This window comes from Hevea brasiliensis, chromosome 10, assembly GCF_030052815.1.
Source record: "Hevea brasiliensis isolate MT/VB/25A 57/8 chromosome 10, ASM3005281v1, whole genome shotgun sequence".
In the NCBI taxonomy this organism is placed as follows: Eukaryota; Viridiplantae; Streptophyta; class Magnoliopsida; order Malpighiales; family Euphorbiaceae; genus Hevea; species Hevea brasiliensis.
Window position 1 is genome coordinate 38,370,059 of NC_079502.1, and position 15,935 is coordinate 38,385,993.

Here is a 15,935-nt window from a genome sequence, read left to right on the forward strand (position 1 = left end):
GTTCTGGAACTGCGAACCCGACTTCGTCAATTTCTTTGTCTTCTGTTTTTTGTCTATCAAAATTCTTTTTTAATCTACTTTCTGTTAGTAAACTTGCTCGTACCTTAAATTGTTCTGTTTCTTTTTTTCCTGACCCATGTTTGTTTCAGGATCTTATGACGAAGCAGATTATTGTTAGAGGACTCGAGTCAGGTGGTCTCTACATTTTGGAAAATCATGTACCGCGGTCGCTTGTTTGCTCCAGTACCTTAACACCTCTTGAAGCTCATTGTAGATTGAGTCATCCCTCTTTGTCTACTATGAAGAAGTTGTGTCCTCAATTTCAGTCTTTATCAATACTAGAATATGAGTCGTGTCAGTTTGCAAAACATCATCGTTTGCCTTCTGTGTCTAGAGTTAATAAATAGGCTTCATCCCCTTTTGAGTTAATTCATTCTGATGTTTGGGGTCCTTGTTCTCTTACTTCTAAAACTGGATTTCATTATTTTGTTACTTTTGTTGATAATTACTCTCGTGTTGTCTAGTTATATTTAATGAAGAATCGTTCTGAGTTGTTTTCTGTCTTTTGTGCCTTTTGTAATGAAATCAAAACTCAATTTAATATTTCTGTGCGCATATTAAGAAGTACAATGCCAAAGAATACCTTTCAGCACAATTTCAATCTTATATGACACAAAATGACATTCTTCATCAGTCTTCCTGTGTGGATACCCCATCCCAAAATAGCGTGGCCAAAAGAAAAAATCGGCATCTTCTTGAGGTAACTCATGCTCTTCTTTTTCAGATGAAAGTTTCTAAACACTTTTGAGCGGATGCAGTTTCTACGGCATATTTTTTTATCAATCGTATGCCGTCTTCTGTCCTTAATAGAGATATTCCTTATACTACTTTGTTTCCTACAAAATCTTTATTTCCTATTGAACCCCGTATTTTTTGTTGTACCTATTTTGTGCGTGATGTTCGTCCACAGGTTACCAAATTCGATCCAAAATCTTTCAAATGTGTCTTCCTTAGGTACTCCAGGCTCCAAAAAGAGTATCGCTGTTTCTCTCCTGCTCTTAATCGTTATCTTGTTTTTGCAGATGTCACATTTTTTGAGTTCACTCCATTTTTTCCTCAATCATCTATGTATGAGAGTCAGGGGGAGGAGGATGATCTCTTAATATATACTGCCCAACCAATGTCTAGTCCTCTCTCACAGCCTGTTCCTTCTGTCTCTAGACCTGCTCGACCTCCCGTTGTTCATGTTTATTTCAGGAGATTAGAGATTCCTGACTCAGATCCTCCACCAGCTACTTCGTTGGGAGATCTTGTACCTCATACTAATCATGATTCTGATCTAGACTTACCCATTGCTCTTCGTAAAGGTAAACGTTCATGTACTTACCCTATCTCTTCTTTTGTTTCTTATAATCAATTGTCTTCTTGATCTCGGTGTTTTGTTACTTCTTTAAACTCTGTTCCTATCCCTAATACTGTTGATGAGGCACTGTCTCATCCTGGCTAGTTTGCTGCTACGAAAGAGGAAATGGAGACTTTAGATGCTAATGGTACATGAGAACTGTTGCCTTTGCCTACTGGTAAGAAAGCTATTGGTTAGAAATGGATATTTACAGTAAAGGTAAGTCCTGATGGTTCTGTGGCTAGGTTAAAAGCACGCCTTGTAGCAAAAGGATATGCTCAGACATATGGGGTTGATTACTCTGACACTTTTTCTCCTATAGCTAAACTTACTTCTATTCGCTTGTTTATGTCTTTAGCAGCTACATATGATTGGCCCCTGCATCAATTGGATATCAAGAATGCTTTCCTTCATGGTGATCTTCAGGAGGAGGTGTATATGGAGCAACCACCTGGGTTTATTGCTCAGGGGAAGTTTGGTAAATTTTGTAGGCTTTGAAATTCTCTTTATGGCTTGAAACAAAGTCCTAAGGCATGGTTTGGGAGATTCAGTGAAGCAGTACAAGATTTTGGTTTGCAAAAGAGTAAGTGTGATCACTCAGTATTTTATAGGCAATCTGAGGCTGGTCTAATTCTCTTGGTAGTCTATGTGGATGACATTGTCATCGCTGGGAGTGACTCAGCAGGTATTTCATCTCTTAAAACCTTCCTCCAAACCCAGTTTTAGACCAAATACTTGGGATTGTTAAAGTATTTCTTGGGTATCGAAATTATGAGAAGTAAGAAGGTATTTTCTTGTCTCAAAGAAAATATGTCCTCGATCTATTGACAGAGACAAGAAAATTAGGTGCTAAGTCTTGTAGTGCACCAATAACTCCAACTTTACAACTGTTAGCAGGGGATAGTGAGTTGTTTGAAGATCCAAAGAAATACAGGAGATTGGTAGGAAAATTGAACTACCTTACAGTCACTCGTCCTAACATTGCTTATGCCGTTAGTGTGGAAAGTCAGTTTATGTCTTCCCCAACTGTTGCTCATTGGAAAGTCTTAGGACAAATCTTGTGTTATCTGAAGGGCTGATAACGTTAGTTTCAGTTTGTAAGCCACAGTACTAACTTTAGCTTCCACCTGAAAAGGCCGATAATACCTTGCTGCCAGCTTGAAGTTTTTCCTTAAAGCTATAAAACTCTGCTTTAGGGTTGTAATTTGAGATACACCCAATCCCCCACTTCAAAAATTCTTTCTGATCTCTTTTTATTAGCATATTGTTTCATTCTATTTTGTGCTGCTAGCAAGTTATCTCTAATAAGCTGAGACATATGTTGTCTCAACTCAACTCAACTCAACTAAGCCTTTATCCCAAAAATTTGGGGTCGGCTATATGGATTCGCTTTTTCCACTCTGAACGATTTTGGGTTAAATCCTCAGAAATGTGTAATGCTTCTAAGTCATGCTGTACTACTCTCCTCCAAGTCAATTTAGGTCTACTCCTTTTTTTTCTTTCTATCCTCTAGCCTAATGTGCTCTACTTGTCTAACTGGAGCCTCCGTATGTCTACGTCTCACATGACCAAACCACCTCAATCTCCCTTCTCTCAACTTATCTTCAATTGGCACCACTCCTACCTTTTCTCTAATACACCAGTATGTTGTCTATCTTGCAAAAAATCAGTCATTGCATCTACTGAAGTATTCTCAAGGGGCAGAAAAGTCAATGGAGCTGGCTTGTAACCGTATAAAGCTTCAAATGGAGACAGCTTCAAGGCACTATGATAGCTGGTGTTATACCACCACTCAGCTAAAGGAAGCCATTTAACCCAGGAATGAGGTGCTTGATAACAAAGACACCTCAAATACCCTTCCATACTCTGATTTAATCTCTCAAATTGGCCATCTAACTGAGGATGATAGGCTGTACTATAAACAAGCTTAGTCCCCATCATTTTAAACAAATCTTTCCAGAATAAACTTGTAAAAATCTTGTCTCTATCAATGATAATAGAAATAGGAAGGCCATGGAGCTTAAAAATAGTATCCAAAAACAATTTAGCAATAGTTGAGGCTGTGAAAGGATGTTGTAATGGAATGAAGTGCCCATACTTTGAAAATCTGCAAATCACCACCAGAATTGTATCCTTGCCTTGAGATTTTGGTAGTTGCTCCACAAAATCCATTGTAACATGCCGCCATGCCTGAGTTAGAATAGGTAAAGGTTGTAAAAGCCCTGGAGAGACACATGCTTCTGTTTTACACCTAGCACAACACAGCTTTTAATCCAATCCACCACTGATTTCAACATACCAGGCCAGTAAAAATGTCTGCTCAACCTGAAAAAAGTAGCATTAATTCCAGAATGGCCTCCCAGATGAGAATTGTGATAAAGAACCAACAAATGCTCTCTCAAATTACCATTGCTGCCCACATACAACCTATCCTTATGGAATAGCAATCCATTTTTATAGGAATAATCAGGGTGGGCTCTCTCAAATTACCATTGCTGCCCACATACAACCTATCCTTATGGAATAGCAATCCATTTTTATAGGAATAATCAGGGTGGGCTTGCTCATCTATTGACAGATGAGAGATGAATTCAGCAGCTTTAACATCCCCTTCATAGCTATGAATCAATTGTGCCATCCAAGTAGGCTGCAATGAAGAGTGTAAAGCATAAAGTTGACCATCCACTACAGGTTTCCTTGATAAGGAAAAAGCAACTTTGTTATCAATCCCCCCTTCTATATATAATTTTATATTGCAACCCCAATAATTTTGGAACACCCCTCAATTGCAAATTAGTGTGCAACCTTTGCTCCAGTAAATGTTTAATACTCTCATGGTCAGTCTTAATAAAGAATTGCCCCTGCTCTAGGTAATGTCTCCATTTAGAGACAGCAAAAGTAATGGCTAGCAGCTCTCATAGACTGACAGTGCTTTAGTTCTTGAACCAAAAGCCTTAGAGATAAAGGCTATAGGATGTCCATTCTGCTGCAAAACTGCCCCCATACTTGACCCACTAGCATCAATTTCAACAATGAAAGGTTTATTGAAATCTTGAAGTGCTAGAACTGGAGCTTGAGACATGACTATTCTGAGATGATCAAATGCTCTTTGAGCTGTCTCACCCCACTGAAAAAGCATCTTTCTTAAGCATGTTAATGAGTGGTTTACTAATAATACCATAGTGTTGAACAAATTTTCTGTAATACCCAGTTAATCCCAAAATACTCCTCAACTCTTTGACTGAAGTTTGTACTGGCCAAGACAAAACAGCTATAACCTTGGTATGTCTGTTGCTACACCTTCCCCTGATACAATAGGGCCTAAATAATCAATTTCAGCCTTGCCAATGAACATTTATTGAGTTTTGCAAACAATTGTTGCTGCTACAAAACTTGAAAGAGTAATTTCAAATGGTGCAAATGTTGTTCCCAAGATGAGCTATAGATTAAAATATCATCAAAGAACACTAATACAAACTTCCTCAAATAAGGCTGAAAGATGTGGTTCATGAGTGCTTGAAATGTTGCAGAGGCATTTGTTAGCCCAAAGGGCATGACAGTAAATTCATAATGCCCATGATGTGTTCTAAAAGTTGTTTGTGAATATCATAAGGATTCATCCTAATCTAATGGTATCCAAACTTTAAATCAATCTTAGAAAAGATTGAAGCACCATGAAGCTCATCTAGAAGATCATCTATAATAGGAATTAGGAACTTGTCTTTAATGGTAAGATCATTCAACTTCCTGTAGTCAATGCAAAATCTCCAAGAGCCATCTTTCTTCTTGACAAGTAGTACTGAAAAAGAATATGGACTAGCGCTAGGCTGAATGACCTCATTTTGTAACATTTCATCCACAAGTTTCTCTATTTCTATCTTCTGAAAATTTGGGTACCTATAAGGCCTGATATTGATAAGTAATGCTGAAGGTACCAAGGGAATTGAATGGTTGTGACTTCTGAAAGGTGGCAAGCCTTTTGGATCCTCAAAAATCCCATGATACTGATCCAATAATGACCGCAATTCAACTGAATAAGGACTTGAGGGCGCTGCAGTACCTTGAAATGCAACTGAATTACTTGAGGATGCTACAGTATTTGGAATTACTGAAGAATGTGACTCAGAAACTTGTATACAAAACAAGGGAGTTTGAAAAATCCTTAGCTAACTTGTCATCTAGCCATGTAAGATTTGCTACAACACCCTAGGTTCTGCGATTTGATTTTTGCGTCCCCATTCGCTAGCGTACACAATCTAAGTTACCGAAATGAGCGAACCATAAATCATAAAAAATCAAAGGGAAAGAAGGCAAGGATTTAAGGAGGATGAGAATAGGAAGAATAAGGAGGAGTCAAGAAAAAGATGAAGCAACGGCAAATCATCAAAAATTACAGTTAAAAAGATGGAATGATTTAAGGAGGAGGAGAAGAAGGAGAAGCCTAGCAAAAGAACAAGAGCAGCTAAAAAAGACGACGTCAAAATCAAGAAAAAAAATGTGGAGTCTAAAAATAATTGACCTTTCAATCATTTATTTTAATTATTAAACTAGAGTTGGCACATGTAACATAAACAGAAGCAATCTTAGCCATTAGTGAAAAAATGACACCATAATCAAGTCCAGATATTTGAGTATATTTCTTGGCTACAAGAAGTCCATTAATTTTTCCATTAGGAGCAACTTTGAATGTATAGACTCAACAACAATCAAAAGAAATTTACTCTACTAGTATAGAGAGTAATCATTTCCATAGCCATTGATGAGATACCGCTTCACTGACAGCTTTGGTATAGAGATATTACACAAAGTGGAGATAAAAGACTAATATGAAGGAGATAAACAATGATAACTCAAAAAAGAAATTATAGATGGGGTGAGGGTTGTGACAAGAATGACTTCCTTTCGAAGGGCAAGGGAAGAAATTACCAAAATATGAAGCACTTACCAGAGACAAGGGTGACTGATGTTTGGTATACTAATACTATTAGTATTGCTCATAGTCAACTCCAACCAAGGTAATTGTCTTACTAGCTTCCTTTTTTTCCTTTTATTTATATAAAGATAATAAATTAAGGTAAAATGAAGAAAGAAAATAGCAATCTCAAGTAAAGTTCTCCACCTTTGAAAAGAAAATCTCAAGTCAAATAGCATAAAAGCTCAAGTTTGGGCCTAAATTACAAGAAAATAACCAAAGGTTTAAAGAACTTAGGTAATGAAAGAAAGCAACAACCCAAATTTTTTTTTTCTTATAATTATAAACAACTACTGTTTAAAGGAGGGTCTCTCTCTAGTTGGATTTAGGTGAGATTGGGCAACAGGATGAAGTCACCAAACTCAAGTGACCTCATTGGAGAGAATTCAGCAAGAAATTGTAGCCAAAGGTGACCTCATGCACCAACACGTGGAGCAAGAGCTTGAGGAGAAAGCTGGCGCGTGAGCCTCACACACTCCTTTTTCTGGCACTAATCTTTAGGAGTTAAGCACAAATCGCTGCTTCTTAGGTTGGCGGTGAAACTTGAGAGCTTCACTAATAGAGTTAGGAGAATGAAAAGAAAAATTAAAGAGAGAAAATGTAAAGTTAATTGCTCAACAAAGCTTTGTATTACTGAATAAGAAGAAATACAACGAAATGAAATTAAGAGAACTCTGGCCCAACAAGTGTGCCGCTACAATAAGAAATAACCACCGTATATAATTATATTTCCTGCACATGAAATTTCTTTAGGCATTCAATCATAAGAAAGACCCAACAATTTCCTCAAAATAATTCTTGTAATAATCATAGTAAAGCTCTGCAAAACACAGAGCATGTGAGAAAATAGAATAGAATAAGAATATTGAAAATGATTGAAGAGCTTGATAATTCACTCAAGCCAATAGTGTCGATTTATAATCTGTACAGGATAACTAAATAGGAAATACAATCCTAATTAAATACGTAATTATAGCCACGATTCTAGCACCTAAATATATTAACACAATCACTACAGATACACATATCCTAGCTATTTATGGTACAAATCTTAACACTCCCCCTCAAGCTGGAATGTACAAATTATATGCTCCAAGCTTGTTACAAATATATTCAATCTGAAAGCCTCTGAGAGATTTTGTCAGGATATTTGCTAATTGGTCATTTGAGCTAACAAATCTAGTGGCAATACACCCAAATTCAATCTTTTGTCTGATGAAATGACAATCCACCTCTATATGTTTCGTTCTCTCATGAAACACTGGATTAGAGGCAATGTGAAGTGCAGCTTAATTGTCACATATTAGTTGCATTTGTTTAAGTTCCCCATACTTCAACTCTTGGAGAAGTTGTTTCAACCATATAAGTTCACAAGTTGCCAAAGCCATAGCTCGATATTCTGCTTCTAACTTTTCCAAGAAATCAAATTACCTCCAATCATAACGCAATATCCTGAAGTAGACCATCTGTCTGAAGGAGAACCTGCTCAATCTACACTTGAGTAACCAATAATTTGTGAATGACCCTATCTTCATATGATAGGCCTTGTCCTGGAGCTCCTTCAATATATCTGAGTATTCGAATAACTACATCCCAATGACTACTACATGGTGCTTGAAGGAACTGACTGACCACACTTACAACAAATGAGATGTCTAGACGTGTGATTGTAAGATAATTGAGTTTTCCAACCAATCTCCGGTATTTACCAGGATCCTCCAATGGCTCCCCCTGTCGAAGAACAAGTTTGACATTTGGATCCAAAATAAGTATCTGTGTGTCTACAGTCTAACATGCCCATCTCTGTCAGTATATCCAAAGCATATTTTCTTTGAAAAATGGTGATACCTGTCTTAGATTATGCAACTTCAATTCCCAAGAAATACTTTAGCTTCCCAAAATCCTTAGTCTAAAATGACTGGACAAGTGTTGTTTGAGTTTTGAGATCCCAACATGATCATTTCCTGTAATAACAATGTCATCAACATAAACGACGAGCTAAATGCACTTATCATGGCCATTATGGTGAAAAAATACTGAATGGTCAGCTTCACTCCGAGACATTCCAAATTATTGGACTACAGTACTGAGCCGTCCAAACCATGCTCTCGGAGATTGTTTCAAGCCATATAAAGAACGTCATAGGCGACACACCAAACTAGACTCCCCCTAAGTGCTCCATATAAACTTCCTCAGCTAGCTTGCCATGTAAAAAGGCATTTTTGATATCCCGTTGATGAAGTGACCAGTGATGGAAGGCAGCTAAGAAAATAATAAGGCAAACCGAGGCAATCTTAGCCACAGGAGAGAAGGTATCACTGTAATCGAGGCCAAAGATCTTAGTATAGCCCTTTGCAACAAGACGAACTTTAAGTCTATCAATCTTGCCATCAGGCCCCACCTTGACTGTATAAACCCATCGACGGCCAACAGTAGATTTTCCCTTCGGTAGTGGCACCAAATCCCAAGTGCCATTGTTATGGAGAGCAGTCATCTCTTCAACCATTGCATTACACCATCCTAGATGTTCCAAAGCTTCTCTAATAGTCTTAGGTACAGATACATTAGACAAAGTGGTGACAAAAGCATAGTAGGAAGGAGACAAACGATGATAACTCACAAAATTATAAATAGGATGAGGATTTCGAGACAAACGAATACCTTTTCGGATGGCAATGAGAAGAGTAGCATCGTTTGTTGAAGACGAGACCGGAATATGTGAAGATGGAGGAGGGCGAGAGTCATCACAAGCCGATGTTCTACCTGTATCAAGCAAAGGAGCATCAATGGTGCTAGTGAGAGGATGAGGACGACGTAAGTAGACATATAGAGGTGATGGACTGATTGGTGGTGGAAGAAAAGTAGGAACTGGTAACGCGGTGGGAATAAAAACCTTGAATGCGGTGTTAGAGGAAAAAAAGGGAGATGTTTCAAAGAATGTTACATCAGCTAACACAAAGTATTTATTTGTAAGTGGATTGTAGCATTTGTAACCTTTTTGAAGTCTAGAATATCCCAAAAAGACACATTTTATTGATTTGGGCTGAAGTTTGTCTTTGTCAGGAGTGTGATCATGAACAAAACAAATACAACCAAATACACGCAGAGACAACTGATGAGCATCTTGGTCGAGAAACAAAATGGAATGAGGACTTTGATTCTACAAAACAGAAGAAGGCATTAAGTTAATTAAGTAACAAGCAGTAAAAATAGCATCTCCCAAAAAACGAAAAGGAACATTATTGTCAATGAGTAAAGTGCGGGCAGTCTCAACTACATGACAAATCTTTCGTTTGGCAACCCCATTTTGTTGAGGGGTATAAGCACATGAAGTTTGGTGAGCAATACCATGAGAAGATAAGAAATGAGTAAAGGGAGTAGACAAATATTCTTTTGCATTGTCACTATGAAGTATTTTAATAAAAACACCAAATTGATTACGTATATCAGTAGAGAATTTTTGAAATACAGAGAATAATTCAGAACGAGTCTTCATTAAAAATAACCAAGTGCAACGAGAATAATCATCAACAAAAGTAACAAAATAATGAAATCCCAAAGTTGTACCGACACGACTTGGATCCCAAATGTCTGAATGGACAATTTCAAACAAGGACTTAGCCCTATTATTGACTCGCTTGGGAAAGGAAATACGACTTTGTTTCCCAAGTTGACAAGACTCACATTCAAAAGGAGATAAACTAAAAAGACTAGGAACTAATTTTTGCAATTTGACAAGACTCGAATGACCCAGACGATTGTGAAGAAGATCAGCGGAAGTGGTGGAGGCAAGAGCAACTGGAGAATTTGAAGTAGAAAAATGGTACAACCTTTGTGACTCACATCCTACTCCAATCATCTTCCCCGTACTCCGGTCCTACACAACAACAGAGTCAGCTATAAAGGTGACAGAACAATTGAAATTTTTAATCAATTTACTAATGGAGATTAAATTATATGGGCATTCTAGAGCGAACAAAACTGTGGTTAAAGGAATAGATGGAAAGATTTTTACTTCTCCTATGCCCTTAACTAAAGTTTGTGAACCATTAGCTAAAGTAACTTTAGACAAAACCGGAGGAGAAATTAGAGATGAGAAAAGACTTTTGTTATCAGATATATGATCAGAAGCACTAGAGTCTAGGATCCATGCACCAGAGTCTAGGATCCATGCACCAGTGAGCGAAGACTGTGTTAGACAAGCAAAGGAATTACCAGAATAAGCAATGCTAAAAGATTGTTGTTTGGCTGTTTGATATTGTAAATACTCCTTGTAATCAGCTCTAGTTAATAGAATAGAATCTGACACTTGATCATTTCCATCAAGTAATGGAAAAATGCAATTTTCACCGGATTGAGCCCTATGAGCTGTTGATCAGCCCACATTATTTGACTGCATGGGGCATGGTGGTAAACCATGAAGGGCCCAACAAGTGTCTCGAGTGTGATTACTCTTATCACAATAAGTGCAATGGAGCCTTTTACCCTTACCTCTCTGATAAGTACCCTGTCTCGGTTGATTTCCACTTTGTGCAAATAAAACTAAATATTCAATTCCGGAGAAATTATTCTTATTGAGTGAGATGCGTAGAAGCCTAGCAGACACATCCTCTAGAGTGGGAATAATCGGACTAATTAATATCTGGTCTCTAACAGAATCAAGGTTAGGTCTTAGCCCAATCAATGCCAAATCCATGAAGAACCTATTACGCTGTTGCTCAAGAATATTATCAGTACATGACATGATAGAATTAAATTCATCTTTCAGTGATTCTAGCCATCCCAAATAACTAAACATATCTTGTTAATTTGCTACAAATTAACCATATCTGATACTACCTTATAAATGCGTTGCACATCATTTGTATATAAGGTTTTCGCCTTAGCCCAGACTTTGCAACAGATTTTACAAGACTAAAAAATATTAAGTAATTTTGGGTTTAGAGAATGTCACAAGAGACTACATAATTGAGCATTAATCTTAGTCCAATTAGCTCTATTTGTTAATGCTATATCTATGGCATTTTTAACCAAGTGGTCATCGTACCCTTGCCCCATAAACCATAATTCCACTGATGCAGCCCACGACGTATAATTTTAACTTCCTATTAATTTAACAGTCGTAATAGCTGGTAAATTACCAATGGCAGAAAATATAGATTTGAGAATCTCAGAACCTGTGTTGGATATGGGTGTGAGAATCTTAGAACCTGTGTTGGAGGCTGTATTGGAGTACTCCCCAATCTCAAACATGTTGGCAAGAGAAGCACACTGAAATATTGCTTAGAAATACATCAGACAAGCCTACTGTACAAAGAGGTAGTGACAAAAAAGTGAAAAACAGGTGCAGGACCAACGTGGTTGAGGTCGCCTGAGGCCAGCGAGTCGACGGGAAAAAGCGCGTGAAGGCGCGTGTACCGGAGTCTTTCATCGGCGATCAGTTGAGAGGGCGATCCTAGGCTGGGTAATCCACTAAGCTAGGTTGTGACAGCCACGGACTCCCAGAAAGTAATCAGAAAAAGAGGGCAAGTTCCTCCCTATGAGGACTTTGTTTCAGATTTCAAATCAAACCCACCGAGGGCTCTGATACCATGTGAGAAAACAGAACAGAAGAAGAATATTGAGAATGATTAAAGAGCTTGATAATTCTTTCAAGCCAATGGTGTTAATTTATAATCTGTACAGGACAACTAAATAGGAAATATAATCCTAATTAAATATGTAATTATAGTCACGATTCTAACACCTAAATATATTCACACAATCACTACAGACACACATATCCTAGCTATTTATGGTATATATCTTAACAGAGCACAACTCCAACAGAGCACCTTCTATAATGATGCAGAAACAAATTCAAATAAGAGAGACAGATTTTCTGAAGCTATCAAAAAAAAAGGCTTACCAATCATGATTTAACAATAAGACGCAAACCTGTTGGCCTTGAAGATAGGTTGGAATCATTAAACCACCCCATGATTCAAAATGGTAAACATCCAAGTAATTTTTCTGATCAAAAAACATATAATTGAATCAAATATAAAATAACTACAAAATCAAACTAAATAAAAGGAGAAATATGGTTTACATGAAACATGAAATACTTTATTTATGCGAGAAATATCATAGAAATTGTCCCAAAGCACTAATAAGGGATGTCCCCTGATTGCATTAGATCTTGAGTCAAATGAACACAAACACAAACATGCAGAAAAATCATGATTCTAATAACTCGCTCAATTACTTGGTCATAGGTTGAATAATTCTTGTATGTTATGAAGAATATAAAGTTTGAAAGCAAGGCCTAGGGATGATAATAGGTAGGTTACCGACGAAAATCACCCTCCCCCATCCCTAACCCAATCAATAACTATAATACCAGAATCTGTCCCAGACCTAATTAAAATTCATTTTAAACTACCCATATCCACCCCAAACCCGATTAGCATTACCGAATATTACCCGAATATATTTAATTTTATATTTTTGTAATTAGTAATTTATAGAAAAAATATTTTTATTATTAATTTATATTTTAAGAAATTAATAATCTTATAAAAATATTTAGAATCTAATTATTTTAAATATAATATTCTCAAAATTTATAAATATTATTATTAAATATAATATTTATACTTAATTATTTATTTACATAAGCAGGTTCGGGTTACGGGTACCTAAAGTATAAAACTCGAACCAGAAATAAATACTATTCTTCAAACTCGAACCCATCCTAATAGGGTTTAACTCAAAGGATATAGTTAAAGTTTCAAGGTAAGTTTTTCTTGTCTGCACGTGAGGTTTACTTGTAAATGTTTCCAATCTTCATTGAGTTCTGTTACGTGGTTATGTGTATGAGTTGTAGCCATGAGCAAAGGAATAGTTGTTTGGGTTGGAATTCTCTTTCTTTTAGGATTTTTGAATTAAGAATTATTAAAGGCTAAGAGATCTATGGATGCATGTTGATATTTTTGAGTTTCTTAGAGTGAATTGTTGTTTTAAAGTCTATGAGCACGGTTGATTTTGAGTTTTGAGCTTGAGAAATGAAATGTTTATGTTTGAGTTTGTTTAAGTGCAATAGAATGCACACTGAGAATTTTGAAAATTCCCATGTTCGGCCGCTAAAAACCATTGTTTCGACAACCGAAGTAGCTACTGCTTCTTCGAACATTTGAAGTTTAGGACTCAAGCAACTGAAGTTCTCCACTTTGACAGCTGAAGTCGCTTCTACATGCCCGTTATCCTTTTTCATTTTAAGGCTCCAAAACCCAATTAAAGAAATGACGTAGAATTGATGTTATGATGTGTTTATAGAGTATTAGAGATCCAAATAACTCATTATAGTCCGTCTTTTATAGGATCAGACGTGAAGAACCCGAAAAGTTACAACTAAGGATATAGCTACCATTTGGTTTTTGGTGTTGATAAGGTATGAGAGGTGAGTAACACTAACCCTAATAATAATAATCTTTTTAATTAATTGTAACTAAATTCATAATCATTCACATGCATCATTTCATGATTTTGCATGTATTTAAAACACGAATATACTAAATTATTGCATAATTAATTATTGATGCTCGATAGATGTTAAATGACCCACTGATTTTTTCTATCATATGAATGTGTTATAAATATTTTATGATCATGCATGATATCATGCGGTAAGATTAGGTGAGGCCTAATAAGTCCCTAGCTCACTATTTATGATAGAGGAAGACCCGAACAGCTTCTTTATGAACCAGGCACATTGGTCATATTATGTATTTGTTATGGAAAGTCAATCACTATATTATTTCTCTGTATATTCTGTATTCTGTATTCCTATTTAAGATTTCTTATTTAGGATTTCTTCTTAATTAGTAGAACACAATTATAGGAATCAATTGTATATATATATCCATGTACAGATTAATTAAAATTAAGTAGAATCATCTCTTTTTATATGGTATCAGAGCAGGTCATCTATCTAGAGTGACTATTTGTTCTCACCACCCAGCTCAGGAGAGACCTTGGCAGCCGACAGGCCATCCCCTCTGATCCGATCGCCGGAATCCAAGCGCGTGAGGCTCAAGCGCCCAACTCAGGTTCTCGCCATTTCTTCACTCGCCGACGCATGGAGGCGCATCAGCCGGCCGTTTCTACTCCGATCAGCATCGCCAACATCGCCTCACCACCCTCATTCCACCACTATGTGCTGTTGCCTGATCCAGTACACCATTCAAGGACTTCTAAGGTTTGGCTCTCAGATCCTATTTCGGTATTTGCTTGATTTGTGATTTTGGATTATTTTGCGGCGGTAAGCACTTTGGATTAGCGTTTCGATTAGTTTTTTTTGTCTCAACAAATGGCAGACAATAAGAATATTATTTCTGATGTGATTCCGGTGATGACTATGATCACAAAACACAAATTTAATGGTTCGAATTACCTGGAGTGGAGTAAGACTATTACGGTCTATTTGCGTAGCATTGATAAGAATGATCACTTTACTAAACCCACACCTACTGATGATACATGGCAAACTTGGCTAAGGGAGGATGTAACACCCTCACTGTAGTAATTCCGCACATTCTACTGTTCCGGTGACCGGTGTCGGTCTGGGCAGCTAGAACGTCTGGAAAAATATTTAAACTAAAATGAGGAACCATAATTAACTCAACTATTAATAAGAAAAATTTAGGAAAAATTTTAGAAATAAAATACAACCAAGTTAAATGAGCCGGTGCCCTAGCGATGAGTAACCCAGTGGGAAGTTGCGGTTATCGCAACTAGGAGCCCTAGACCCAAGGGAAAAATTATAAAATAATTTTTGAGACTCCAGAGAAGATTCATTGAGGGTTTTATGGCATTAGAATGCCAAGAAAATGTTTAGAAAAATTTTTCAATCGGTACAGACAATTTTAGTCTGTTAAGCCAAACGGAGGGCATTTTGGTCATTTCGTCTTCGGAGATGATTTTTGACCAACTTGTCCAATTAAGTAAAGAATTATTATGACATAAAATAGGAATAAATATTGATGAAAATTAAATTAAAAATGAGTAAAAGAAAGAAGAAAGAAAGATAAACCGACAACTCGGTAAGAGCAAAATTTGGTCAATTAAATTTGAGGGTCCAATATTGACCAAAAATGATGATTATTAATTTAATGAAACTAAATTAATTTAATTAATTGAAATTATGAAAATTAAAAATAATTATTTGAAAAGTCAAATTATAATGATTATAAACTTCAAAATAATTTCAAATTTGCCATTCTACTTATTTACCATATTGCTATTAAATATTTAATTATTATATAGGTTAATTATTGAACAAAAATCTGCATCTTTTTCCCTTCTTCTTCCCGTCCACTTGCCTTCTTCCCTTTTTCTCTAAAATTTTCCGTTAAAACGTAAAATCCAAAGCTTAAAACCCTAAGTCTCAACCAAATTTTTTTCTTAGAAAAATTATAGCCCACCCTAAACTAAAGCCTAATTAGTAGAAAGCACTCAAGAAAACCAAAAGAAATTGAGTTTGGGGCAAGAGGAATTTCAGCCAAGGCGGACCAAGAAGGA

General features: G+C 36.6%; 1 protein-coding gene across 6 annotated transcripts in view; it reads right to left on the reverse strand.

Annotated features, from left to right (window-relative positions):
* Positions 1-15,935, reverse strand: part of LOC110636028 (DNA topoisomerase 3-alpha) — a 122,509-nt gene that overhangs the window by 85,330 nt on the left and 21,244 nt on the right. For 5 of the 6 annotated variants that reach the window (XR_002491269.2, XM_021785545.2, XM_021785544.2 and 2 more), the window contains exon 11: positions 12,312-12,386. The exons of the other annotated variant lie outside the window; for it this stretch is intronic. Coding sequence is in view for 4 of the 5 variants with exons in the window: in XM_021785545.2 (XP_021641237.1) it covers positions 12,312-12,386 (75 nt within the window). In the remaining variant the exon portion in view is untranslated. The remainder of the gene's footprint in view (positions 1-12,311; positions 12,387-15,935) is intronic. 6 annotated transcript variants of the gene reach the window in all.